Here is a 27,953-nt window from a genome sequence, read left to right as displayed (position 1 = left end):
TAATGTTCTATATCTCAAAAGGCCAATGTTTGTTGCGTTTTCCCCCTCCAGTCCGTTCCATGTTCGGGTGCTTCCCACCCACGATGCCAGTAAAGTCCTAGCCAGTGGCCCCGGGCTGAAAAGCAAAGTCCTCGCCAGCTTCCCCGTGGAGTTCAACATCGACGCCAAGCAAGCGGGACAAGGGCAACTCGGCGTGCTCATCACAGTCAGTATTTGACATACTGTACAGTGGAACCTCTTAGGCGGAACGCAGCCCATTTAGGCAGCAGACATGTTTTGGCCAAGGGATGAAGTGAATTGTACGGGGGTGGCGGCGTCTCACTTTTGAGTCGGCTATCGTATTTTCTCAAACTGCAGCATACTCATCGGGCCACAAAACTTTGTTCTGTTCCGGTTTGTTTCAATTTCTACCTAGGCCCGTTTAGGCAGCAGGCTTTTTTGCCCCGAATCATTTGGACCCTCGACTAGTGGTTTCTAATCATGACCATGCACCAAACCTCTGTTCTTTTTCTGTTGGCGTTGTTTGAATTTCCTCTGCATCTCGCTTAGGCAGCAGACTTTTTGACAATTCTGAATTGTTGAGTTTCACAGAATTTCAACTTCAGGGGTTCCGCTGCACTACTCGGTCTGATAAACGTATATAGTTCTATACTATGGGTCTCCATCATCTTTCCCACCTCAGGACCAGGACGGCAAACCCAAGCTGCCCACCATCCACGACAACGGAGACGACGCGTACAAGGTGTCATACGTACCCGACCGCGCGGGTCGCTACACCATCGTCATCAAGTACGGCGGCGACGACATCCTTGCCTCGCCTTACAAAGTCCAGGCCACCGTGACAGGAGATGCCAGCAAGTGCACAACAACTGGTGCGTCACCACCAAAGAAATATTACCAATAGGTTTTTAACTTGACCTTTCTCTGCATCATCTTGAGAAGTCTTTCTGTCTCTTTAGGAGTCCAAACTTTGCTTACAATATTAATTCTACTAGCTTTCTAAATTACCACTAACATTAGTTTCCAGTGATAGCTTCTTCAGCTAGCATTCAACATTACTGCTTACGTTACCGCTAACTGTAGAGCTAAGGAAGACCAATGTTAGCTTACGAAGATTCCAAAGTCGTCTTCTAATGTCTGACGTTAGCTTCGTTACATCTCATACTAGCTAGTTGTTAGTTTCAACTTTAACTTGCTTCAACTTTCGCTTCCAATGTTTTCTTCCCATGTTAGCATCCAGAGTCACCTCTGGTTCGTGCTGAGGAAGACCAATGTCGGCTTTCGCTGTTGCTTCCATCAATAGATTCCAAAATTAGCTTCCGATGTTATCTCCGGCGTTAGCTTCAATATTGCCTTTTAACTTTAGCGTCAAAGTGTGAGCTTCTTAACGTTGTTTTCCAATGTTAGATCCAAAGTTGGCTTATGAACATTAACTCCAAGCTCCCAATGATGGATTTCAAAGTTAGCTCCCAACGTACTTGTAACATGAGCTTCAACAGTTCCTCTACCGTCGGCTTCCTATGTTACCTCTAACGTTTGAACTAAAGACGACAAACGTTAGCTTCAACGTTGGCTTCAGTAAAAAAAAAGAATCTGCAACATAGCGGGGAAACACAGGACTATTCAAAATGTGTCCTTCAGGGCCCAAAGTTGGCCCTAGGGAGGGCCTGGACCAGGAGCTGTTCCTCCTGGTCGACGCAAAGAGTGCGGGCGAAGGCAAGGTGAACTGCGTGGTGGTGCAGCCCAACGGCAGCGAAGTGGACGCCCAGGTGACGGACAACCACGACGGAACCTTCGACACTTTATGCAGACTCCCGGAGCCTGGCGACTACGTCATGTACGTGCGTTTCGGCGGGGAGAACATTCCCGGCAGTCCCTTCAAAGTCCAGGTACGTAGCGCGGCTGTAAACCAATGTTGCACTCCAGGCCTGAAGGTGACTCTATTGCATTTTTAAAGCGATAGACACTCCAATGTTTTTTTTACAAACCAAATTTGAGAGTTTTTAATCTGTAAAAGAACCCCCCCAGAAAATGCTACTGCAGCCTGTTGAGGCAACGAAAAAGTTAAGTGTCAGCTTTTCAAACCTTCCTGTGGTGTCCTCAGGCGACCGACGCGGTCCCCGCCATGCAAGAGCGGACGTCAAGCCGACAACAGGCCGCTCCACCAAGAGTTGGATTTCAGCCCTGGGTACGCACACGCACACGCACACGCACACGCATGCATGCATGCATGCATGCACACACACGGATTCTGGCCTTTTCATAACTTGTACCACTCAAAAATGTCCACACATGAAAGGCTGGACGAACAAGGGTTGTGACTATGGCTGTAGCTATCGATTATTTTAATAATTAGATTAATCGATGAATGATGTATTTCCTCCCCCCCACCATTCTTTTATTCAAAAACATGGTATTATTTTAATTTAACAGTACAGAAAATGCCCAAACAAATTGATTGATCCATTTAATGGTTTGGTCCGCAACATGTCTGAAAATAGGCAGAAATGTTGATAGTTGTTTTCCAAAGTCAAAGATGTATGCAAAATGTCTTAGTTGATTAAACACCACGAGGATGGAAAGACGAACACACGCTCATCCTTATAGTGGAATGACAAAAGTTGTGCAACACAAAGATAGAAAGATGAGAACACGCACACACTCTTCCGTGCAATGTTTGCCACTCTTGGGTAGAAAAACGACACACACAGTTGCCAACAAGTTGTGCTGCTCTCCGGTAGAAAGACGAGAACAATGCTCTCTCCGTTCTCAAACAACGCCCGCTTGGACACTGCTTCTGTCCGTCTACACTATTCATTGCTCATCAGCCAATGGGAATGCAGCTTGCTTGGCAAGCCGGTCGCCACGGTGACGGCTGCTCACCAATCTGTCTGTTCGCGCGCGTCCTGCGGCAGCAACCAACCGCACTACACTTCCCGTGATGCGGCTGAGTGGGCGGGGCTGCGGCTTTCTAACACTAACCAATGACTTTGTTGTATTCGTTGAGTGACGCTCACTTGTCCACCCCCTCAGTTGACGTCGGAAGACTTGGCCGACGGCGGGTTCAGACCCTTCCACATGGTCATTCCGTTCTCCTTCAAGAGGGGCAAGGTCACAGGTCAGACACACGTATTTACCCCAATGGTTGGCTCAAGAGGAAGATTAGCTTTTTAAAATGGACAGATGGGTCGGTCGGTGTAGATGAGGCTAAAAAAAAACTTAAAATGTGTATGTAAATCTATTTGTTTTCTAATATATTATTTCTAACAATTTCATTATTAATTAACCAAATAGTTCATAAAATTATTCTTTTGGAATAAGTGTCGCAAAAAAAGCAAAACGCACACACCCAGACTTTAATCCTTGCTGGCAATAAAACAAATGAACAGCAGCAGACGTGTTGACTCCCCAGCGGCCACAAATGTGGAAAGCATCTGTGTGAAATATTTCGTATTAAAACAAGTCTACAGTACACACAAAGTAGCTCGGCTGCACCATGTCGATTACAAAAGTTAGTAACCACTAATATCTTTTTTTTTTTTTTTAATTTTTTTATTTTATTTTTTGTTTTTTTCCATTATCAGAAAAATACTTTTTTTTTTGAAAATGTGATTTAACCCCAAAAATAATTTTAGATTTGTATATACAATCTATATTTTCTCATTTAAAATGTTTTTAATATTTTGAAATTTCTTGTATCGTTTGTCACGTTTTCGTATGTACTGAATAATCTTCAAATAAATATTTCTTAAATAAACAAGTGTCAAAAATGAATTGGAAAGCCTTTCAAATTAGTACTTTTTAAATATAAATTTACATTCAATTATTACAAAAGTATTTAAGAATCATTTTAAATAGTAAATCTTAAAGATTTTAAATACATTTTGAAAGATTATTTTGTCATTTAAATATATATATTTAATATAATATTTTTGGATAAACTTTCATTAAATGATTTTAAAATAAATTTATATTTGAAAACATATTTTAAATAAAATGTTTAGGTCAATGATTTAACCAATAAAATTTTGACTCATTTAAATATTTCTAAATGATTTTCATTTAAATGTAGATAATTTAAAAACAATTACCGAAGTCTTAATATTTTAAAATAAATCAATTGAAATGGTTTTAAATGTATATGTAATATAAATAAATGAGTAGTTTTAAAAATATACTATACAGTATACTTTTTAAAAACACCTTTGAAAATAAACACATTGAACAACAAACAAATGTTGTTCGAGAATAATAAATTATATATACACAGTGTACGACTGTATTCTTCCTGGACTGTGGCGGTCCACTATTGTTTTGTGGGGGGGCTGTTTAAAAAAACAATCAAGGCTCTTGCTGTCTCTTTCAGGCGAGGTTCTCATGCCGTCGGGAAAGTCCGCTCAGCCGCTGATCACCAACAACCTGGACGGGACGGTCACGGTGCAGTACTCGCCCACCGAGGCCGGCCTGCATGAGATGCACATCAAGTACAACGGAGCGCACATTCCGGGTATGTGAATGATTCCCCGCGTTCGGAATCATACTCTCGAATCACCATATAGTTGACTCTACAGCTAAAACGATTGATCGAATGCTCCATATTTTAGTGAACATTTGAATGCACTATATAAAAAAAATCTTTGTTGTTGTCGCAGAGTCTCCTCTCCAGTTCTACGTGAACCGTTCCAGTAGTCCCAGCGTGTCTGCCTACGGTCCGGGCCTCAGCTACGGCGTGGCCAATAAGACTGCAGCGTTCACCGTCAACACGGAGGATGCGGCTGAAGGTGCAAGATTCAACCGATCGTGATTTTTTTGTTTTTAAATTTTATTTTTGTTTGGGGCGGGAGGCTACTTTCTCACCTGCATAGTTTCCAACTCAAGCAGTGGGTGCGGTTTTCCAAAATCTTAATTTTTTTATGACAAAAATTCATTTTTGTGTATGAAAGATAGACTTTAGTTAATGCAATGATGATAATTATGGAAAAGCTAGGAATTTGGAGTCCCACAGGGCTGAGTACTAGAACCATTGCCCATCCGTATCTTTGTCATGTTTCTTTGCTGATAACTAATGGGTTTGCTGAATGTTGTCGTGGGCGTCCAGGTGGTCTGGACCTGGCCATCGAGGGTCCGTCCAAGGCGGACATCAGCTGCGTGGACAACAAGGATGGCACGTGCAGCGTCACCTACCTTCCAACGCTGCCGGGAGATTACAACATTCTGGTCAAGTACAACGATGAGCACATTGCCGGCAGCCCGTTCACCGCCAGGATCACGGGTCAGTACCATACGCCTCCACAAATGTCAGGATAGTGAATTGATAACCCCAAAACTCTGTTAGTAATTGCATTTAAACTGTAAATAGACCACACATTACAATACCAAAACATAATTTCAAACTCATGTTACAATATTACCCTAAAAAATAAATGGCTTACGGATTATTTTATTTGGGGGAATAAAGCACCAGAAGTGTGCATCTGCATGCGGCGGAGACTCCCCGTAACATTTGCTAACAACCCAGGCTAAGCTTGGCTCCTCCCAGGCATACGAAGATGTTAGTCTCTCAGTCGAGATATCACTTCAACATAATTCCTTGGACCAACTGTACTACTTTCCTAATTAGAAAAGGCTTTGGTGCCATCTTAGAGCATCATAAAAAGGGCACAGTTATTTTCAGCAAACAGTTTGTGCTTAATTAGGACTACGTTGACATACTAGTAGGATCATTTACGTTACTAGTGAGGTAAAACGTTGCGCTACTAGTGGCATTCCAAAATTCTACTTGTTAACAAACATCTAGCGCTTCACTAGTAGTAATAGTAGCGTGCCAATGTCGGCGATATCATTCATATCCATCTTGAGGGCCACTTACTATCACGGTCGTTGTCCTCAGGAAGAATATAGAATTAAACTTTGTTGTCACAGGAACTATGAAAATCAATTCAGCCTCTCACAATTTGCAGTGTTGAGGTAAAAAAAAAAAAAAAACATGTGCACGCAAGTGTCAAACGGACATGTATTTACAGAATACATATATACAGTTAGTAGGACAAATACATGTTTCTAGTGAGGTAAAACTGCACTAGTTGACCACTGCAAGCTACTTTTTATGTCACTACTACTAAGTAGTACGAGTAGTGCGCAATGTCAACTATGGAAAAATACACGACAATCCTCCCCTTGTGATGTAAACGTTCGGAAATGAGTTTGTTCACGGTATTCTTGCGCTAACAAAGCGCTCATTTGTGTGCGCCACAGAGGACAAACAGCGCCGCTCTCAGGTGAAACTGGGCTCTGCGGCCGACTTCTTCCTGAACATCAACGAGACGGACCTGAGTCTCCTTAGCGCCAGCATCGCGGCGCCGTCCGGCCGCGAGGAGCCCTGCCTGCTCAAGAGGATGGCCGACAACCACGTGGGCATCTCCTTCATCCCCCGCGAGGTGGGCGAGCACCGGGTCAGCATCACCAAGAACGGACGCCACGTGGCCAACAGCCCCGTCGGCATCATGATCGTCCAGTCCGAGATCGGAGACGCCGGGCGCGTCAGGGCGCACGGCGACGGACTCGTGCAGGGAACCACCTTCGCCGACGCCAGCTTTGAGGTGGACACGCGTGAGGCCGGTAAGCAGAGTGTAGCCTCTTTCACACAGAGATTCCACTAAATTGCCACATCAGAGCCGTAGGAGTAAATCGAGCAATTACTCATTTTGGCCTTTTACAATGAAACTGGCGAAGTCGTGATGTCGCATGTCTGGTTTGAAACTTTACTTTTACATGGGTGCTATTCTGCATGTTAAAACTCATCCTCTTTCACACAGAAATCCCGGGGGGGAAAAAAAAAAAAAAAAAGTGCCGCATCAGCGCCGTAAAAGTAGATCCAGCGATTATCCACCTGCCACAACTGTGTGCTTTCACACAACACAGCAATCAGATAATTAGATGGCACATTTTTTTTTTTTTTTTTTTTTTTTACTGCTCCAACCGCTTTCAGAAAGAGAGCTAATCCAATAGAGCTGTAACAGTTTATCCGCCTGTGGCTTTCCCACCAAACCCAGCATAGGCGGGATATTTCTGCTTTCACACAGCAACGCAGCATCCAACCGTCAAAGATGATGTCGGCTGCGACTCATAAAATAGTTTTGGGCGGGAGAAGTGAGTGTCGCATGTGGAACTTGATACCGGTGTACCTGTGTTGAGGCGTTCCATTTTACACAGGTGCAGTTAAAAATGATGTTGCGTTCAGGTTACGGTGGGCTGGCTCTGGCCATCGAGGGTCCGAGTAAGGTGGACATCCAGACGGAGGACATGGAGGACGGAACGTGCCGTGTCACCTATTGTCCCACCGAGCCTGGAAACTACATCGTCTCCATTCGCTTCTCTGAGAAGCACATCACGGGTACGACGAAAAACGGCCGACGCGAGGCCACGATGTCGCCCATTGCGTCGCCTGCTCTGTCGCTCGGTGTCATCAAGTCAGCTTTGTTGCCCGTTCTTGGGTTTGCCCAGTTGCTGACTGTTACCCATACGTTGTGCGTTTTATTCTCAATTGTGTTGTAAATTTGTTGCCAACAGTACGGTGGTGTTCCACTGGGTTCAGCTCTGAGTTTCCCCAAAAGCTTAATGACAAAGACCTGCCTGTATGTTTGGAGGAAAGGGTTTTATGAACGCAAATGTCAATTGTATAAAAAAAAGTGTCATGGAGGTGTTGTCCCTCAGGGCTGAGTACTAGATCCATTGCATGTTTCTTTCAGTCGTGATGTGCCATTCATGCAATTGTGTGCGTGCGCTCCAGGAAGTCCGTTCACAGTGCAGGTGACGGGGGAGGGTCGCATCCGGGAGAGCGTCACCCGCAAACAGAGGGCAGCGCCCGTCGCTGGCGTGGGCAGCATCTGTGACCTCAGCCTCAAGATACCAGGTGCCTTTCTTTACCGTACAAAAAAGATAGAACCTCATGAATACTGCTCTATGTAAAAAGCATTATAAGTTCACATAAATCTGCTTCATCTTAAAAAGAACATTCAAACTGAATGCTGGCACGGTGAAGCAATGGTTAGCACATCTGCCTCACAGTTCTGGGGACCGGGGTTCAAATCCCGGCCCCGCCTGTGTGGAGTTTGCATGTTCTCCCCGTGCCTGGGTGAGTTTCCTCCCACATCCCGAAAACGTGTGCTAGGTTGATTGAAGGCTCTAAATCGCCCGTAGGTGTGAATGGTTGTTTGTTTCTATGTGCCCTGCGATTGGCCGGCGGACCGGTCCGTGGTGTACCCCGCCTCTTGCCCGCAGATAGCTGGGATAGGCTGCGGCGCTCCCGCGACCCGCGTGAGTGGCGATAAAGAAGACGGATGAAATTGTAAAAATAAATACAGAAAAAAAAAATGTTCATGTGAAAAAGTGTGTGTGTGTGAGAGAGAGAGAGACTGCTTAATTTGAAAATCGGCTAAAATGTCACAAACGTTTGCTTTGGAAATTTAAAAAACGATAAATCAATACACCTGTGTTTAAAAAGTAAATTGAAAACACCATTTCTGTATAACAAAAGCTTTTTTTCAAATTTTGATTCCATTGACGTAGAACTAAGCTAATCAAAGTTGACCGAATTTTTCTTGTTTAAAAAAAAAAAAAAATAATAATAATAATAATAATTTAAAAAAATCATTTTGCTTTATGTAAAAGTCCAATGAAAGTTCCCAATTCTGCTCCATTGCAAAATGCTCAACATGGCGTTTGCTTTGTGTAACTGAATGTGAAATGATCAAAGTTGTTCCCGTCACTGCCTCAAAGCTTTTCTTGAATTCATTTCTCTTCTTTTTCCTTCTCTGATTCCCATTTTTTCCCCTCTCTGTCTCCTCTACCATTCCTCCCCCTCATCTTGATGAAGATGATGTTCCTCCAGCGAGCTGCCTCTTCCCGACCTCGTCTCGCTCGTTCCTCTCTCGCATCTCCTCCTCCTCCTCCTCTTCTTCGTCTTCTTCTCACTTCTCCGCCTTCGTCCGCCGTCTGGTGGGAAAGCGGCCGAGGTTTGAGAGGGAGCGTTTTTCACAGTCTGCTCCATTAATTTGACACTTTTTGGATGTTCTCACTTAAGAAATATTATTTTTACTTGTGTGCTGCATTTCGTTTAAATTTGGTACAATACGTAATCTTAATTTCCAAATGTTTTTTTAATTTTAGTAAAACAATAAATGTTATAATTTTTACAAAATTTGGAGAAATCAATTTTTTGCACACTTACTATATAATACTTATATCAAATACATTTACTCGTGATACAGAAACGCTGTAGGTTTTTTTTTCTTTTTACTTTTAATGAGAGAATTCATGCCAGATTTTAAAAACTTGAAAAATGCAATTTTTTTGGTTTATATCCAAAAACAAAACTATACATTTTTTTTTTCAGTAGGTTTTACTTGGATGACAACGTAATGTGTATGTTGTTTTTGTAATTGTATATTTTTTTGGGGAGGGGGTACTTTTTTATTTAAATTTAATACTAATTCAAATCCCTAACATAAACTTGAATAATATATGTAAAATAACTAAAATGATTAAATTCAGTTAATGTCCCACAGCCCTGGACATGCGCGACGTCACGTCCGAGGTGACGTGCCCGTCGGGCGCCACCGAGCCCGCCCGGCTGGTGGCCGCGGGCGACGACACCTACTGCGTTCAGTTCGTGCCCACCGAGACGGGCGTGCACAGGGTGAGCGTCAGGTACCGTGGCGCCCACGTGCCGGGCAGCCCCTTCCAGTTCACCGTGGGGCCGCTGGGCGAGGGCGGTGCCGCTAAAGTCAAAGCGGGAGGCCCGGGACTGGAGGGCGCGCTGGTGGGAGAACCAGGTGGGTACACGCGCACCCCCACGAACACGCGCGCACGGAAATTGCCGTCTGGAGAAGCCGTGCCTGAAGACTCGCAGGAAGTCTGCCATTTTGCTTTTAACGCTATCGTTTCAATGACACCATTATTTTCAGGGTCCTTCCCACGATGAACTTGCCCTGGAGACATTTTTGAGAATTCATCCCACAACGCCAGTTTTACCTAGCAACGCGGAATTTGGTACACGTATCCTATCGTGCGTAGACCCACACAAAAAAGTCCCAAGAAAAGACCAAGTCTGCCATTTTGCCTCAAAGTGGTCATGTTTGGCAGTCCTTCAAAGATGAACTTGTCCAAGAGATCTTTTAGGAAACTCATCCCCAAAGCCAGTTTCACTTAACAACATGAAATTTGGTAGACGTGCAGATCATCGGTCGATGTACAAAAAAAGTCAAGAAGCGATGCCTGAAAAAAGACACACAGTTTGCCATTTTGCTTTGAAGCAGCCACTCGTGGGTCATGTCGGCCATTTCCATGGGCGCGCATTCTCCGTGCCATTTGGTTAACGCGTGTCAAGAGGACTTCCTTCCTAACTCTTGTCTGCAGCGGAGTTCAGTATCTGGACCAGAGAGGCCGGCGCCGGGGGTCTGTCTGTGGCCGTGGAGGGCCCCAGCAGGGCGGAGATCTCCTTCGATGATCGCAAAGACGGATCCTGCGGCGTCTCTTACGTGGCGCAGGAGCCCGGTAGAGGAAAAAAAAAAAAAAAAAACACATCAATGAAAACATTCAAAGCGTGTTGATGCTCACCTCCTCCTCCTGCGTGTGTATGGCTCACGCCGTCCTCCAGGCGACTATGAGATCGCCATCAAATTCAACGAGCGGCACATCCCAGATAGTCCCTACCTGGTCCGCGTGGCGGCCCCCCCCTACGACGGCCAACGCCCGACCGTCGCCGGACTTCAGGTGAGCCGCTCGCTGCCGCCCCGCACACGTGGGCGCCGTTGTTCAAAGATGGAGAACTTGAGCTATTCAATCTGGTCCATCAACTGCGTGGTAGAAATCGAACGGTTTAGTCAAAATTAATGTCGTTTTTTTGGTACTAAAAGTATTTATTTTTTTAACTAAAATCCCAGAACATATCGAATGGTTCAGACAACAAAGCTACAAAAAATAATCATGAAATAAAACTCTGATATACTTCAGACACAAAATAAAAATCTAATTTATTAATGTAATTGTGTGTGTGTGCGCAGAAATCGGGTCTGAAGGTGAATCAGCCAGCGTCCTTCGACGTGTCGATGGAAGGAGCCAAAGGAAAACCGGAGGCCAAGGTCACCAGCCCCTCAGGAGCTCAGGAGGAGTGTGTCATCACTCACCTGGAAAAAGGTGAGCGTACATGTTTGTGTGAGTCCCGATCCTACCGACGATCGCCGCTAACCCGACTTCGCCGCCGCGTCAGACAAGTACTCGATCCGCTTCGTCCCGCGGGAGCGAGGCCTCCACACGGTGGACGTCAAGTTCGGCTCTCGGGGCCGCGCCGCTTCCTTCACCGTGCTGGTCGGCTCGCCAGAACACGACGGAGGAGAAGCCGCGCTGGTCTCGGCGTACGGCGCCGGGCTGGAGGGAGGCACCACAGGTTCGTCTCCATTTTACATCATATGTACTTCATAGTCATATTTTGGGGGTAACTTTTTGTTGTTGTTTTTTTTTTCCCCAAGATAAAAATGTTTTGTTTTTTTTTTGTTTGTTTTTTTTTTAGATAAAGGACAAAAGCTCATGTACTATATATTTTGAGGTAAAGTCATATTTTTTTCGAGAAATAAAAAGTTGAATGCTTTCCCAAGATAAAAAGTAATTTTTTTTTTTTTTTTTTTTTTTTTTTTTAGAAAACCCTTTAGTTTTCTAGATAAAATTGTAAATATATATATATATATATATATATATTTCTTTTTTTCCCCCCCCAGGATAAAACGTTTATGGACAAAATATTTTTTGAAAAAAGTTTCAATTAAAACAAAAGAAATTCAAGATGGTGGTTTTTCCAGAGATTTTTTTGTAATATTTCTCGAATAAAGTTTTAAAAAATCTGAGTTGAGAAGTTATATTTTCCTAGATAATTTGTATTTTTCATGATATAAAAGTAATTTTTTTGAGAAAAGTTATATTTCTGATGAGATTTTATTTTCAGATAAAAGGTATTTTTGTCTTTTTGCAAGAATTATTATTTTTTTTTACCTGAGCATAATTTTGGAGAGATTATTATTTATTTTTTCGTCTGCCTTTCGTGCAAACGATTCCCGATCGATTATGCAGCCGCGGCTCGTCGGAAGCCCAAATAATAAAAATGGGCGGGCTTCATCGGGAAGGCCATCCGGCGTAAAATCTGTGCCAAACCAATCGTGCCAGTGACTCACTGCGGTGGGCCAAACCGGCAATCGCAACAACAGCAGCACTCGCACTTTTTAAAGAGGAAATGCCAACGGATTTTACTGAAACGTTCGAGACAACCGAACTGTACTTGGCGGTGATTCTTCTGCGTACCACTAGAGGGAGCTCACTTTGAGAATCACCGGTTTGGATTCTGTTGCGTGGCTCCGATTGTCGTTTTGAGTATGTCGGTGTCCCGGCGGCAGGCGTCCAATCGGAGTTCATCATCAACAACGCGGCGGCGGGCCAGGGCGCGCTGGCCGTGACGGTGGAGGGGCCGTCCAAGGTTCAGATGGAGTGTCTGGAGGTGGCCCAGGGCTACAAGGTGCTCTACACGCCCATGGCGCCGGGTAGCTACGTCGTGGCCGTCAAGTACGGCGGGCCGCAGCACATCGCCGGCAGCCCCTTCGTGGCCAAAGTCACGGGTCGGCACCTCTCCTTTGTCCGCTTTCCGGCTCCCTCCGTCACGTTCTGACGTCCGCGCCGTCTTGCAGGTCCTCCTTTGGTGAACGTCACCAACGCCAGCGTGTCGTCCACGCTGACCCTCGACCCCCCCGCGGGAACGCCGGTGGCCGGCGGCGGCGGCGGCTCGCCCGCCTCCGACGCCAGCAAGGTGCTGAGCCGAGGCCTGGGCCTCAGCAAGGCTTTCGTGGGCCAGAAGAGCAGCTTCTCGGTGGACTGCAGCAAGGCCGGTGAGCCCCGACGCACTCGCGCTGATATTCATCTGTAATTGGCCTACTTTGATCATTTGCCACTTCCTGGTTCTCCACCAATCACCACCTACCATTCCAGACGAATGCTAATTTGTCGTCTTCAGTAGATACTTATAAATAACAATATCAAAATACTAAAAGAATATATAAAACTATACGTACAAAACAATTAACAAAAATATATTTAAAAAATGAACATGAATAAATAAACTGACAAAATATACATCAGATGATTTTGACAAATTTAAAAACTATGAATAAATAAATAATTTTGATAAACATACAACTATAAAAAAAAATACCTTAAAACGGTTGGTTTTGAGCTATATCCAAAATTTAACAAACTGATATAAAAATCTTTTTTTTTTTTTTTTTTTTTAAATGCATCAAAACATGATTTTGACAGCAAAAAACATAAATATTCTGACTGAAAAATAGCGGGAATAAAATACAAAAATATAGTTGATTAAATCAAAACAAATGGTTTGACTACAAAAAGGTCTAAAAAAAAATATCTATATTTTTAAATCAAATGTTATACAACAATAAACACACGGTTTTGCCAAGAACAACATTAAATGTTGAAATGAAAAAAGATGACGAATCACCTTTTTGCCCAAAGAGGTGTCGGCGGTCGCCGGAAAGCCAGCCGACGACCGGCCGGGATTGAATTCGAAACCTCCGGCTCCGGAGAGGAGTAATTCATGCAGACTGTGATTCCAATGTAATACAATCTGACACATTGTGTTAATGGCCGTTAACGCGCCCCCCCAGGTAAGAACATGCTGGTGGTGGGCGTGCACGGCCCCCAAGTCCCCTGCGAGGAGGTCCTCGTCAAGCACCTGGGCGACTTGCACTACAACGTCAGCTACGTGCTGCGCCAGCGCGGCGACTACGTCCTGGTGGTCAAGTGGGGCGAGGACCACATCCCCGGCTCGCCCTTCCACGTCATCGTGCCGTGATGCCGGCGGTGTCCAAAGTGGGCAAGGGGGCCATTTGTGTTTTGGTTTTTTTCCCCGCAGCCCCGAGGTATTATTATTATTATTTTATTTTTTTTAAATAGAATGAAACATGACACATCAGAACATTACACTGAAAAGAAATAAGATTGAGAGGGTTGCAAGACACCATCCTAAGGCTAATATCTTTTTCCTTGAAATATATTCACAAATCTGGACAGAAATTAAGACAAAAAAAATGCTCGGCCTTTTTGGGTATTTTGACTTGTTTTCATTTTCTGCAAATCAAATGCTCTAAGTGACAATATTTGTACTGTACCTAGAAATAAAATATCAAAATCAGAGAAACTGGTGACTTTTTTTTCCGAGCTGTATTTAATTTTTTTTTTAGTGCAGCTTGACCTGCATTGATTAGTTTTAACATTTAAGAAAAGAAGGCTAATACTTTGATAAATGTGGACACCGCTGCTATGCTCACGTATTTTAAGGAATTTGAGACCATTTAAAAAGCGTTTTCTAAACTTCCCACCTTTAGTGAAATTGATTTCGCATTAAGTTGAATCGTGTTGCACTTGACCTCAGGTCGCTTCAATTTCTCATTAAAAAAAAAAAAAAAAAAAAAGTGCTATAACGTTTAGAAAGTAATTTCTTGTTTAGTTTTCTTGAGTAGTGTCTGAAACTGTCAAGAGTGCAAAGTGTTCAAAATGTTGCCAAAACTGGAACCAGCAAACAAGCCGGTGTCTGCTGTGTCACACTCCATCCAGCAGGGGGCAGCGTGATTTGACGAGAAACCCGCTTGTTGAGCTGGAGTCTTATGCGACTACTGAAGTTCGATTTCCTGCTCTTGGAACTCCCACAAGCCTTTTCTGTACTCCTGCATGCTCTTGGCTGCGATTGTTGTTTGTTGTGATTATCGAGTTCTGATCGAATGTTCGATTCGGATGTGAACCGGGCATCGCCGTTCCTTTTTAGATGCTTTCATTTGGTTTCTGTCACTTACCTTATGACAACTGTGTACATTTGATAAGTCAAATAAACTGGAACTAATGAGTGTTTTCTTTTTCTTTTTTTTTTATGTAGTACAATACATTTGAACCAAAAGCAAGTATCTCCATTTTGTTTTGATTAAAAAGAAACTGGCAATAAGTTTTTGTTTATGCACAGATGCTTAATCCCCCCCAAAAATGTTACAGCTACCATTTTGTAGCAATAGCAGTTTTTTTCAAAATGTTACACAGGCGGTCATGGCACTAAATAATGGGTGGCCCTTCAAAGTGTTTTGCAAGTAATTCATATATGAATTTTGTTTTACTTTCGATCCCTCAAAATGTTGAGCAGCTTCATACCTACCCAAAGATCTAAATGTTGATATATACTTTGTTTTATAGCATCTATGGACAATAAAAGCAGTATTGTGTTATGACCATAACATTAAAAAAAATCAATCAAAGTGAAATGTTAGCTATGACATAATTACAGCCTTGAAGAAGTCAATAAGTATTTAAAAAAAAAAAAAATACAATTATGTGTTATCATTTTGGAGGAACGGCATTTAAAAAAAAAAAAAAAAGTTACACAGGAAATATATTTTCCAAGTAATAGTCATTTGGCGCAATTTATTTGTCAGGAAATATTTTTACTGGTTAAAAGTTGAATGTTAATGAAAAAAAAATCGAATAAGACTTATTTAAATAACTATGTAGAATAAAATTTCATTCTCAAAAGGCTTATTTTTTAATTGAAAATATACAGAAGAAAATAATATATATTTTTTCCTTCTGGGGGTAAAATAAATACATTCTCCTTGGTGGTCTTCAATTGCATCCCCATGTGTCCGCAAAGACGAGAACACACGAACACACACGCGTAAACTCACATTTTGGCGGGATAATCACTTCCTGTGGGCGTGTCTCCATATGTCGCGTCACACCACCACACACACACATAATGCACGTGTAACAGTTCCTCCTCTACACGGTTCCTGCCATTGGTCGCCTACGCCTTTTTCAGGTGTGTGTGCGTGTGTTGAGTTTGTGTATTGTTGTCACTTGTCCCCACTGACTGCCTGACTAAAAAACGCTGAAGGAGCTCCGCAAGACAAGACCGAGTGGACTCTTCTCCTCTTCCTCTACTTCCTCCACTTCCTGCAGGTGAGCAACTACTTCCTGTTTTTACAACTGGCAGCCAATAGCTGCGGGGCTTCAAATGTTCGCCTGCAGACGCAAGGAACGAGCGCCGTTACGTCGGTTTGAACACCCAAAAGGGTTCCCAAATTCTGGTTGCATCCTACAGGTGACAGCAATCCGCCATGTTGGTCATACGGCGTGGGGAGGCTTCAAATGTTTGGACAGGAAGCAAAAGTTGACGTATTTACGGTTAATTTCATTGAACCATTTCTGGCATGTCGTGGATGTGGCCTACATTTGACAACAATCGGCTGCGTTCTCCACATCCAAACTTCAAATGTTTGCCTGGACAAAAAAGCAACAGGTGATTGATTGATTGATTGATTGATTAACGGTAAACGTCATCTAAATAAGATTTCCGGCAAGTAGTGGCGACTGCGTCCTACACGTGACAACTACCTCATATGGCATGTCAAGGCTTCAAATGTTTGACTGGACAATAAGTAACAGGTGACTTTTTTTTTTTTTTTTTTAAACGGTCAGTTTGATTGAAAACAATTTCTGCTAAGTATTGGATGAGTCCTACACGTGACAACAGTCTCCTGTGTTGTTCACATGCCAGCTAGAGGCTTCAAAGTGCGCTGATTAAGAAGCAACTTTTTACAGTCAATTGAATTGACCATCGTTTTTCGGGGGCTGGTGGTGGCCGACATGGGACAACAATCTCCCATTTTACTAATTGCATGTGGACCGTGAGAAAGGGATGACACTTGACTGCCGATGGTCGACTTCAATCTTTTTCTGGCTGGGTGCGTCCTATATGTGACAACAATCTCCCGTAGTCTTCATCTGTTTTGCAAGTGCTGCTCATGTGTGGTGGTGGTGGTGATGATGAGGAGGAGGAGGGGGGGCAACATTCCTGTCACACGCCGTTGCTTCTTGCTTCTGTCTGATTGAAAGAACTTGTCTGGGCAGACTTGTGTGTTTGTGTTCTTGTCCGTGCATCCATGCGGGTGCATTCTGAGAACTGCTTCAAGGGGTTGTAAGGGTTTGGCCAATATTGTCGCTAAAGAAATAACCATAACAGCTAACATGGCAAAATAATAGCTAGCATTGTGCGCGAGAAGGAGAAGTGTCTACGAGTGACGGGAAAAGCGGCCCAGAATTCCGCGCGGGTGTCCGTGATCTTGATCCGGCATCGTGCCGAGCTTTGGACATAAATACGGATCAAATTGCAGTGAGTGTGAGTTCACGTCTCTTTTTTTGGATTCTCTTTCATTGGAAAAGCGGCGGGCGTCGTGGCGATTGTTGTTCAGTAAGGGGAAGGAATAGACGCACGCATTTTTGGAAGAAAGTTTTAAAAATTCATGGGCTCATACTTTCATGAGATGAAATGTTTTATTGGGAAGAAAGGGAAAAAAAAAAAACACTTGTATATCCTGAGAAACATTTGGGGAGATTTTTTCGTGTTGAGAAAATGAGTCTAATTGTTCAAGAATAAAATCGGAAAGTTTGTACTGTTGACAGCTACAATTGTATATTTATGGAAAGATGTATTTTTGAGAGAGAAAAAAAGTATTGATGATATTTTTCAAGATCAAAGTTATGTTTTAGAAGAATTACTGAAAAATATCGCATTTCTTGAAATGTTATAATTTCAATATAAGAAAACCTTTGAAAAAAAACTAAGTTGAATGAAAAGTTTGTACCTTTTTGGGGGGCAATTACAGTGATTAAATATTCTTTTTTTTTTTTAGAAAAAAGTGTATTCTCTATTTTGTCTATTTTTGAAAAAAAGATGTAGATGTTGGTGGAAGTTAGGGAAAAACTTTTTGGAGAAGAAAAATGTGTTGGGGGGGGGGGGGGGGAAGGTTTCTTTTTGAACAGAGTCATGTATTTCTAAGAGAGAAAAAAATGCATATTTTTGAGAAAAGTCAAGATTGTTTTAGGACAAAGAAAATCCATCTTATGGAAATGAAGTATTTTTTTTTTTAAAGAAAAAAAAAGTGTTTTTATGAGGACAAAAATTGCATTTTCTTCTTTTTCGAGAAGAAAAACATTGATGTCACGGCAATGTCAGTCGTCGTGTTGCAACGCGACTGTAACCTCGAACCGCCACCAGTCAACAAGAACCTTTTCTTTACTTATTTTTATTATTATAATTTTTTTTTTGCACAATGCCACCGAAGACATTTGACTCACGGAAGTGTGCACGACTTCCTCTGGCGACGCTTTTAATGAGCATGTTTTGGAGCAAGACAAAAGCCTCCAAAACGTCGCAAAGTCGACTTGTCGTAAGACTTCTTCTCCATTTGCTCGAGTTCTGAGCATGCACAGTACTTCATGTCAGTAAAGAGTATATTTACACAGCGCATCTGCTTAAAAGTTGGCGAACAAGTTGGGATGTCGAGTCGACACACAATTGTGCTTGTGTCATTTTTCTAATCTTTGGAGAATAAAGTCTTATGTCCTCGTTACATTTAGAGCTCATTACAACTTTTATTTTTTTTTCTAGGGGGGGGGGGGGGCAAAATAAGACGTTTTTTTTTTTTGTTACTTTACACACCTTCATTCTTGTTAGTCTTTTTATTTTATAACTATAGCCCCCCCCCCCCCAAAAAAAAACTGTTGAATACACTGCAGCAAAAATGCAGTATAACTCTCGAAAATATCGCCCTTAAAAAAAAAAAAGACATTGCCCTTGAAAATAAAAAAAAATTATACTCAAACATCTTTTAGCATAAAACTAAAGTAAGAATGATATACACAATTTTGATGTATTGTTTTTGCTGTTTTGTCTCCAATAGGGAGGTTTTGGTCGAAATTTGAAACCATTTTTTTACAAACGCAACCATTTTCTGGACGGCATTGACCCTCAAGGTGCGGTACGAGCGCCACTAGTGGTACGTGGGCTCCCTCTCGTGGTACTCCAAAGAATCACTAAATTAAATACAAATCAAATTTACCACATTCAAAACATGAAATCCAATCAAACGTGTTAGAATTGTAGCTATGTATATGTCCTGTAAAAAATAAAATAAAATAATAATAATCCAGTGTAGTAAATGTTTTACGTTTTGAATATAAAAATCTTTTTTAAATAGAGTTCTGCTGTCCAGGAAAAGTGAAAATAAATACAGTACGCCTTGTAAATTTGACACACTCCGGGGAAGATTGTTGTCAACAACCCTGGAAAATTGAACTGATTTAAAATAAAGAAAAAAATCCCCATGTATATACTTTACTTTTCGGAATAAAAATGAACCTTTTGATGAACCCTTGGGCCGACTATGTTGCTGTATTTTAATGTTGGTCATACTGGTGGTCCTTGGAGATTGAGGTATCTTCTGGGCTGGTATTGATGCAAAACGTCGAGTCTTTCACGCACTCGACTGCTTCTTCTTCTTCTTCTTCTTCTTCTGTTTGTTCAGCAGCCGCCATGAAAATTGCATCGTTCAACGTCCAGAAGTTTGGACGAAGCAAAGTGTCCGACCCAGAAGTCGTTCAGATCCTGGTGGAGGTAACGCGCGCACATTTCTATTCAGTGTTGAGTTGTTGTTGTTTTTTTTTTTTTAAATCTAATATTCAAAAATGAAATAGGACAGCTGGTTACTTGAAAATAAATATTGTATTGCTTTTAAATACATTTGATATTTTAAATGGAAAGAATCATGCAATATTGTTATTCTCAATGACAAAAAACATTTTCATTAATTACATTTTTAAAAAATACAACAGATTATTAGAAAATTACAAATAATGTACTGTATTGTTATTTAATCAAATACAACATTCAAAAATAAAGAATTATTGTTAATTTGTTTTATTTATAATGTAAGGCAAACTACAACTGAAATACATTTTCTATGAAATTTAAATTCAACATATTTGAAAATAAAGAAAAGTGTTTTTTTTTCTTTAAAATGTCAAAAATACAACAGATTTGAAAATAAAAAAATGTTTACTATTATTTCGTTGGATTAAAATGCAAGAACAAATGGAACATTCTCTGAAAACCAAAACATATTTCTTACTCAATTAAAATCTAAAAATACCCAACACTATTTTTGATGATAAAAAAATGTAATAACTTAAAATGCAACAAATTATTTGAAAATAAATATATATCGTTGTTTTTAAAAATATATATGAGATTTGAAAATGAGGAAACATTCATTGAAATATATTAAAAAAAAAAAAAAAATTGATAATTTGTGTTTACAAATATTATAAAATATCAAATATTCTCAGATTATCCGCCGCTATGACATCATCGTGATCCTCGAGGTGGTGGACATCAGCGGCACGTCCATCGAAACCCTTTTGGATGCGCTCAACACGTAAAGTCGACCGTCCAAAATGCACCGGGAACAAGTTCTCATGGTAACAAAATGATGAAATGAAATGTACGAATATGAGCGCGCGTGTGTGTTTAGGGCCGACGTGACTCATCACTACACGATGAAGCTCAGCAGTCGGCTGGGACGATCCAGCTACAAGGAGCAGTTCTTGTTCTTGTACAGGTGAAGACGCGTCGGCGTCACCTTTTCGCGTCATGATGTTGTGGGAAAGACACAATCCGCTAAATACCAGATTTCTCATCCGGTCTGCGCAGGGACGACTTGGTGGACCTTGTGGGCTCGTATCAGTTCGACGACCAGGGGACCGACGGCAGCGACGTCTTCGCCAGGGACCCTTACATCCTGAGGTTCCGATGCCACGGCACCGGTGGGACGAGTCGGCCTCGCGCCAAAAGTGCGCGTCGAAAGTACACGTGTGCGCTTGTGTTTCCGCGGCAGTGCTGAAGGACCTGGTGATGATTCCCGTTCACACCAAACCGGACGATTCGGAGACCGAGCTCGACGAGCTCTTTGACGTCTTTGAGGATGTCAAGAAGAAGTGGCGGACTGACGTGAGGATATTTTCAGCATTTTTGAAAATTCAGCCCTTGTAACCAGTTAGACTCCGGAACATGAAATTTGGTAGACGTGTCTAGCATGACTAGACCCACAAAAAGCCATGACCAGAAATGCGTCATTTTGGTCTGAAGTGGACCTTTTGGGGGCATTCGGGCCATTTCCGAGGTCCTTCAAAGAACTAGGGATGCTAAGCTAGCTAGTTTGACTTGGCATCATGAAATTTGGTAGGCATGTCTATCGCAAGTAGACCCACCCAAAAAAAAGTCTCAAAAAGCCATGAGCGGAAATCCACGGGAACGCTGCTATTTGGTTTGAAACGGCCTTTTTGGGGTCATTTTGGCCATTTCCAGGGTTCTGCGAAGACCTTGGGATTCTAAGAAAATCCCTCCCACTAAGCCAGTTTCACGAAGCAATGTGAAATTTGGTGGGCTTGTCTATCATGAGTAGACCCACCCAGAAAAAAAATGTCTCTCGAAGACACAGGAAGGTTGCTACTCACTCATTGGAGGGATTTTGTTGGAAAATTCAGCTCCTACAGCCACTTTCACCAACTAACATGAAATTTGCACTACATGCCCATCATGAGTAGACCCACAAAAAAAAAGTCCCCAGAAGCCACGCACGATAAGACACAGAAAGTCTGCCACTTTAGGTATGTTAGCCATTTCCTTAGGTACTTCAAATAGCAACTACTCCTGGAGATTTTGTCCGTTGGCTACTCAATGTGAGGCCCACGTACTATACAGATGGATAAGTTTTCCTCATTTCCTCCAAACTACGTCCCCACGACAGAACGTGATGATCTTGGGCGACTTCAACGCGGACGGCGCGTACGTGTCCGATCGCGAAATGCAGGCCATCCGCATTCGCAGCGACAAAAACTTCCACTGGCTGATCGGAGACGACGTGGACACCACGGCCAGCACGGGCAACGCGTACACGTACGACAGGTAGGATGCAGAGGCGGGAGTTGAGTCAAGTCTTAACCTTGACGTTTCAAGCTAGCAACTGCGGCGAATCTCAAGCAAGTCAAGTCCCCGCTAATTCGTCTTTGATGAGCAAAACAAACGGCACACGAACTTGAAAGTGCGGATTTTTAACAAGGGAGACTTGTCAAGTTGAGTCTTTGCTAGATTTGAGCCAAGCAAGTTCCAAGTCCTAAAATTGTGGACTTTTCGATTCCCTCACCTCTCATAGCACGGTGGGAAACATTAAAGCTAACAAAATTTCCGGGTTGCAGAATCGTGGTCTACGGAGACGACATGCTCCGCGCTGTGGTCCCCAACTCCGCCAGACCCTTCAACTTCCAGAAAGCGTTTGACCTCAGCAACGAACAGGTGCGTGGTGAAGCAGCATGTGGCTCATCAAGCCAAGCTTTTCCGTACAATGTCGTCGCTTTCTTTCTAAGACGTACATTAGGAACTCTCGTTACTGCAAATATTGAGATTGGCATATCAAAAGGTCAAGCACCACGATATTGATGTGACACACGCGTATCGATATCATATCGTCGGCAAAAAGCAATACATGGCGATATCGGTCGATACTGTGCCCGTTTGTTTTGCAGGCGCTGAAGGTGAGCGACCACTACCCGGTGGAGGTTGAGCTCAGGTCTCTCACCAAGCCGCCGCAAGAAAATGAAGGTAACTGCTGCTCTCATGTTAGTACGGGACAACAACGGCAGCACGCTGAACTAGTGGTCCGCATGTCTGCCTCACAGTTCTGAGGTTCGGGGTTCGAATCTTGGTTAAGGCTTTCCTGTGTAGAGTTTGCCACTTCTCCAACTTCCTCCCACATTCCACAAACACGCATGTTAGCATCATTAAAGACTCTAAATTGTCTGTAGGTGTGAACGGTCTGCAAATGTGCCCTGTGACTGACTGGCGACCGGTTCAGGGTGTACCCAATCCGCAGCTCGACCTGATCTGCATACAGCCCTTCAATTTGATCTATGGCAATAAAAAAAAAAAGAAAAAGTCATTTTTAATGAATTGTGCATCATTTGCATTGCAATAGATGTTTCTGAGATCCTCAGAATTATGAATATTATTTTAGAATGCTACATTATATTGGAGTGGTCTGAGTATAGACTCTTGTTGAACTCCACTGCCTGTAAAATTTTGCCTGCGTCACCCGTACCCCTCTACGGTAACATCACATAAAAAGACAAAAACTGAGCTGACTATTGAGATTTGCTGAAATTTCATGTGATATCACACACATGGTTTACTTTTCAGGCATTTTTGGTGGAACTCCAAATTGTACCACTTTTAAGTAGACTCTTGACACGTCGCGTGGACATCGGGGACAGTGCCTCTGGATTGGCAGTCCCCCCTTTTAAGAAGGGGGACCGGAGGGTGTGTTCCAACTACAGGGGGATCACACTGCTCAGCCTCCCTGGTAACGTCTATTCAGGGGTGCTGGAGAGGAGGGTCCGTCGGGAAGTCGAATCTCAGATTCAGGAGGAGCAGTGTGGTTTTCGTTCCTGGCCGTGGAACAGCGGAGCAGCTCTACACCCTCGGCGGGGTCCTCGAGGGTGCGTGGGAGTTCGCCCAACCAGTCTACATGTGTTTTGTGGACTTGGAGAAGGCGTTCGACCGTGTCCCTCGGGGAGTCCTGTGGAGGGTGCTTCGGGAGTACGGGTTACAGAACCCCCTGATACGGGCTGTCCGGTCCCTGTACGACCGGAGTCAGAGTTTGGTCCGCATATCCGGCAGTAAGTCGGACTCGTCCCCGGTGAGGGTTGGAGTCCGCCAATGCTGCCCTTTGTCGCCGATTCTGTTCATAACTTTTACGGACGGGATTTCTAAGCGCAGCCGAGGCGAAGAGGGGGTCCGGTTTGGTGGCCTCAGAATTGCATCTCTGCTTTTTGCTGACGATGCGGTTCTGTTGGCTTCATCAAGCCGTGAGCTCCAACTCTCACTGGAGCAGTTCGCAGCCGAGCGCGAAGCGGCCGGGATGAGAATCGGCACCTCCAAATCAGAGACCATCCTCAGTCGGAAAAGGGTGGCGTGCGCTCTCCGGGTCGGGGATGAGATCCTGCCCCAAGTGGAGGAGTTCAAGTATCTTGGGGTCTTGTTCACGAGTGAGGGAAGAACGGAACGGGAGATCGACAGGCGGATCGGTGCGGCGTCTGCAGTGATGCGGACTTTGTATCGGTCCGTTGTGGTAAAGAAGGAGCTAAGCCGAAAGGCGAAGCTCTCAATTTACCGGTCGAGCTTCGTTCCTACCCTCACCTATGGTCACGACCCGCGGCTCGTGACCGAAAGCACGAGATCCCGGATACGAGCGGCCGAAATGAGTTTCCTCCGTAGGGTGTCCGGGCTCTCCCTTAGAGAGAGAGAGAGGGCGAGAAGCTCGGTCATCCGGGAGGATCTCAGAGTAGAGCCGCTGCTCCTCCGCATTGAGAGGAGCCAGACGAGGTGCCTGGGGCATCTGATTCGGACGCCACCCCGGTGAGGTGTTCGGGGCACGTCCCACCGGGAGGAGACCCCGGGGACGACCCAGGACACGCCGGAGAGACTACGTCCTTCGGCTGGCCTGGGAACGCCTCGGGATCCCCCAGGAAGAGTTGGATGAAGTGGCTGGGGAGAGGGAAGTCTGGGCGTCCCCGCTAAAGCTACTGCCCCCGCGACCCGACCTCGGATAAGCGGTAGAAAATGGATGGATTAAGTCGACTCCACTGGGTAGAATAGGAAAATAATACAATATGTTGTCTGGTCGAATCTACCCTGGCAGGTCCACGATTGAACAGCAAACTGCTGGAGCTGAAGCGAGGAAACCTGCTGCTGGAGCGTGAGAAACTCAACCTGGAGATCCAGATTCTGCAGATGAAACTGGCCAAGATGAGGCGAGGAGATGAAAAAGAACGACTGCTGCTACAGCTGCCAGACCACCAGCCGGCCTCTCGCTGCAAAATACAGTGAAATAGTGACACATTGTTTAGGACTGAAGCCACTAGACTGGTCTACAGGTCAAACCAAGTCCCAGAGGGCCTTCTCAGGGTGACAATAAGTTCATTTCGACACCAATCTGCTGACTTTAAGAGATTTCAATATCGGAGTTGTTTATAGCCAAGTATCATAACGTCGACTCGTTGATTACGCCACAGTGACCTCTTTTACATCGGACCTATACATCCAGTTTACAGACATTTTTGTTAATTGTCTGATATTTTGTTTTTTAAACTATATTTCAGTTTACACCCTATTTGGAGGCGTGTCACGGTAGGTTATTGGATCACGTGTCTGCCTCACAGTTTTGAATCTCGTTCCTGTGGATTTTCTCTGGCTTCCTCCCGCTTTCCAAAAACATTCACGCAAGACTTAAAATTGTCTATAGGTTCTACAATTGGCTGGCGACCAGTCCAGGGTATACCCCCACTTCTCTCCCCAAAAGTCATGTGGGATGGACTTCAACTCACCGCAATCCTGATGAAGATAATTGATGCTCCTGCCTTTCATGTATCACCCATCTAACAATCTATCATGTGATTTTTTTTTTTTTTTTTTTTTAAATATGTTGGAGTCGATAATACTCTAATGATCTCAATACAGACACTTGTGGAACGCCACTGTCCTTTTAATGCATATGATAGTCATGTTTACCATAGTGCTGCTTGCCGTCAAGTGCCCGTGAATAAAGTTTGCGCTCGCAAGTCAAAACAAAAATGCGTCTGATTGACAGCTCCTATATCAACAACTCGGCTCACTCGTATCTCAAGAGTACGGGTCAAAACCGTTGGCTTAGTTTTTGCACAGCACCATCTAGTGCTTGTAGCTGCAAGCACACTTTACTGTGTTCCATCTGAACATCATGTAGCCGTCCAATGAAAAACAGTCAACTCCTCTAAAACAGGTAAATGTGACAATATAAATAAGTTGCTTATATCGAAATATGTTGTCTAGGAGTACTTGATATCTTTTCAAGTCTGTCTTTGGGTGGTGGAGGGGTGTAAAAACATACTATATCCATAGATTTTTGGGAGCGGTGGATCTCAATTCATAAAACATTTGGCAATCAATATAATCAAAAGCACTTTTGGGATAATGGGTGCAAAAAAAAAAAAAAAATCAATATTTGGAAAACATTTTTTGAAGACGTGCTTTTCTCTTGACCAGTAAAGATATCCTCCAACTCGTAAGCATGTCTAACTTTCTGGTGATATTTTACTGTCATAACTCATTCGGTACGCTTACTGATATCAATCGTATAGATGTATGAAACAAACTGAACAATGCACAGTTGGTGATTTCAAAACATTTTTACTGGTTTCTCCCCCATTTAAAATGTCATAAAAAAAACAAAAACATTTGTGGGTTTTTTTTGCAGCAATTCTCAATTTGGACAGCGACTGACCTTTGATTTGAACATGATTGGTCAGTGTTTATGACTACAAGTGTTTAGGCCAAGAAAATATCACTGTAAGAACCTGGCGTTGCAAGCTGTAAACTCACTCCAGTTAGTTAACACTGCCTCTGGCAATTGCCAGGTAAGAAACAAACAAACAACACTTCAATCGGAGCAAAACAAACCGGCCACGCTGCAGTGGCATGAAGTAGAGCCGCAAATCATCAGGAGGCTTCATTTCTTGCCTGATTTCTTGATGCCGCCGCTACCTGGTGGAAGGAAAAGACAGGAAAATCTACGCAACAGTTAAAATCAATCAAATCGATAAATAAAAAGTCGTTGGGGATAGGGACCGAGGGCGAGCCTTTCAGCAAATTGCAAAAAAAAAAAAAAAAACCAGGAGTAATTGTTGCCCTTGCCTAAAAACTCTTGTTTATAATTGTCTACATTAATACAGAAAAATATAACACTTTGTAAAATCTAACGACACTTTAGTGGCCCATGACGATGTCTTTGCGGAAACAAACTCTTAGAGCACGTAACAAAGAACGCAGTCTAGTTTTTATGAAATTCTTAGAAAAGCATATTACAGCTTTTGTCACGCAAGTTGCATCTTTGTGAAACAAAACATAGCCAAGTGTTCATTCCCATGTCCAGCATCATCTAGAAATATACTATGACAGTTGTGTAACTTATTTTGTAACACGGACGAACATTGACGCAACTGATAATTCCCATGGCCACCATTATGTAATACAATACAGCTTAAAATTTCCAAGCCTTACGTTGTTACCAATTAAAGGTCCTGATTCAAATTTAGTGGTGTCGCCTTGGCTCATATTTAGGGTATGATAAGAATTTGTGTTCATATGCACGTTTATATCCTACACACACAAACCACCGTCCCCACACTTTTTCCAACATCTGTATTTCAAACAATGTTTTGCGTCCATACCGAGTGGTCCTTTCCCAGAAGCTTTGGCCTTCAGCATGTCCAAGGCCTTCTGCTCCTCCTTCTGCTTCTGCTTGAAGGCAACTTCATCCTGCACATCCATTGAATACACTTCTTCAATTTAATTGGGAATTGGTAGGTGCGGCTTGACCGCAGGAAATATTGCAAAGAACCTAATGCGTGCACACCCGGTCAATGTTTCGGAAACTTACGTCATCCAAGTCCTTGCTCTGCTTTTTGGGAGCCTTCAGGGGTTTCTTTTTGCCTCCTGGCGGCGACATGAGTTGCGTTATTGTCAACAGAGAACACCGACAGCCAGGTATGGACAGAACGTCAAAAGATGCTTGCTACGGCTGACATAAACCGCACAGAAATGCACTGTCGCCATTTAGATGAATTATTATTATTATTTAATGATTTCCCTACGAGCGCTGCTCTCTTCAGCAGCAACTAGCCAGCTAGTCCGCACACAAATACGCTACGTTACGTTTTAATGTTATATTTATATAAATACATGATGCCGAACGTTCGCAGCGATATAAAACAACGTCTCACCTTCCCTGCCTGACATCTTTTGGAGTGAATAACAGCAAAATGAGGGAGAAAGTGACGTGTTACTGCTGCAGTGTCTCTAATCTTGTAGTGAAGACGCCGCGCCGCGAGGACCTCCAGAAGAACTTTGAACCCGGAAATAGAAG

General features: G+C 43.2%; 3 protein-coding genes across 8 annotated transcripts in view; 2 read left to right on the top strand and 1 right to left on the bottom strand.

The window, feature by feature from the left end:
- Window positions 1–14,964, top strand: part of flnbl (filamin B, like) — a 37,913-nt gene extending 22,949 nt beyond the window's left edge. Inside the window, exons 30-48 of one of the 2 annotated variants that reach the window (XM_061688540.1) lie at window positions 52–205; window positions 683–872; window positions 1,642–1,889; window positions 2,105–2,188; window positions 3,034–3,118; window positions 4,367–4,507; window positions 4,653–4,781; window positions 5,099–5,272; window positions 6,256–6,618; window positions 7,241–7,393; window positions 7,790–7,912; window positions 9,567–9,833; window positions 10,417–10,554; window positions 10,658–10,773; window positions 11,064–11,196; window positions 11,270–11,446; window positions 12,444–12,662; window positions 12,732–12,929; window positions 13,725–14,964. In XM_061688540.1, the coding sequence (XP_061544524.1) occupies window positions 52–205; window positions 683–872; window positions 1,642–1,889; window positions 2,105–2,188; window positions 3,034–3,118; window positions 4,367–4,507; window positions 4,653–4,781; window positions 5,099–5,272; window positions 6,256–6,618; window positions 7,241–7,393; window positions 7,790–7,912; window positions 9,567–9,833; window positions 10,417–10,554; window positions 10,658–10,773; window positions 11,064–11,196; window positions 11,270–11,446; window positions 12,444–12,662; window positions 12,732–12,929; window positions 13,725–13,912 (3,280 nt within the window). In that variant the 3' untranslated portion in view covers window positions 13,913–14,964. Of the gene's footprint in view, window positions 1–51; window positions 206–682; window positions 873–1,641; window positions 1,890–2,104; window positions 2,189–3,033; window positions 3,119–4,366; window positions 4,508–4,652; window positions 4,782–5,098; window positions 5,273–6,255; window positions 6,619–7,240; window positions 7,394–7,789; window positions 7,913–8,875; window positions 9,015–9,566; window positions 9,834–10,416; window positions 10,555–10,657; window positions 10,774–11,063; window positions 11,197–11,269; window positions 11,447–12,443; window positions 12,663–12,731; window positions 12,930–13,724 lie in introns of those variants that run through there. The other variant, XR_009769356.1, reaches the window with a different exon arrangement.
- Window positions 14,965–15,838: 874 nt separating this feature from the next.
- On the top strand, window positions 15,839–25,608 carry dnase1l4.1 (deoxyribonuclease 1 like 4, tandem duplicate 1). 5 transcript variants are annotated; one of them, XM_061689030.1, is made up of 10 exons: window positions 15,839–16,059; window positions 19,470–19,555; window positions 20,287–20,375; window positions 20,472–20,558; window positions 20,651–20,763; window positions 20,835–20,947; window positions 21,747–21,904; window positions 22,195–22,291; window positions 22,522–22,597; window positions 24,693–25,608. In XM_061689030.1, exons 2-10 carry the CDS (start codon window positions 19,475–19,477, stop codon window positions 24,878–24,880), a joined length of 1,002 nt encoding a protein of 333 aa, XP_061545014.1. In that variant the 5' UTR covers window positions 15,839–16,059; window positions 19,470–19,474; the 3' UTR covers window positions 24,881–25,608. The 5 variants fall into 5 exon arrangements, with proteins under 5 accessions (XP_061545014.1, XP_061545013.1, XP_061545012.1 ...); XM_061689029.1 differs by having other exon boundaries at window positions 19,467–19,555; XM_061689028.1 differs by lacking the exon at window positions 15,839–16,059 and adding an exon at window positions 16,986–17,272 and having other exon boundaries at window positions 19,467–19,555.
- Window positions 25,609–26,202: 594 nt separating this feature from the next.
- On the bottom strand, window positions 26,203–27,945 carry tma7 (translation machinery associated 7 homolog). The gene is made up of 4 exons (XM_061687683.1): window positions 27,811–27,945; window positions 27,468–27,523; window positions 27,259–27,346; window positions 26,203–26,572 (listed from the first exon to the last, which is right to left on the bottom strand). Exons 1-4 carry the CDS (start codon window positions 27,824–27,826, stop codon window positions 26,538–26,540), a joined length of 195 nt encoding a protein of 64 aa, XP_061543667.1. The 5' UTR covers window positions 27,827–27,945; the 3' UTR covers window positions 26,203–26,537.
- Window positions 27,946–27,953: the final 8 nt, after the last annotated feature.

This window comes from Phycodurus eques, chromosome 10 (assembly GCF_024500275.1).
Source record: "Phycodurus eques isolate BA_2022a chromosome 10, UOR_Pequ_1.1, whole genome shotgun sequence".
Taxonomy (NCBI): domain Eukaryota; kingdom Metazoa; phylum Chordata; class Actinopteri; order Syngnathiformes; family Syngnathidae; genus Phycodurus; species Phycodurus eques.
This window is presented reverse-complemented; position numbering and strand designations above follow the sequence as displayed.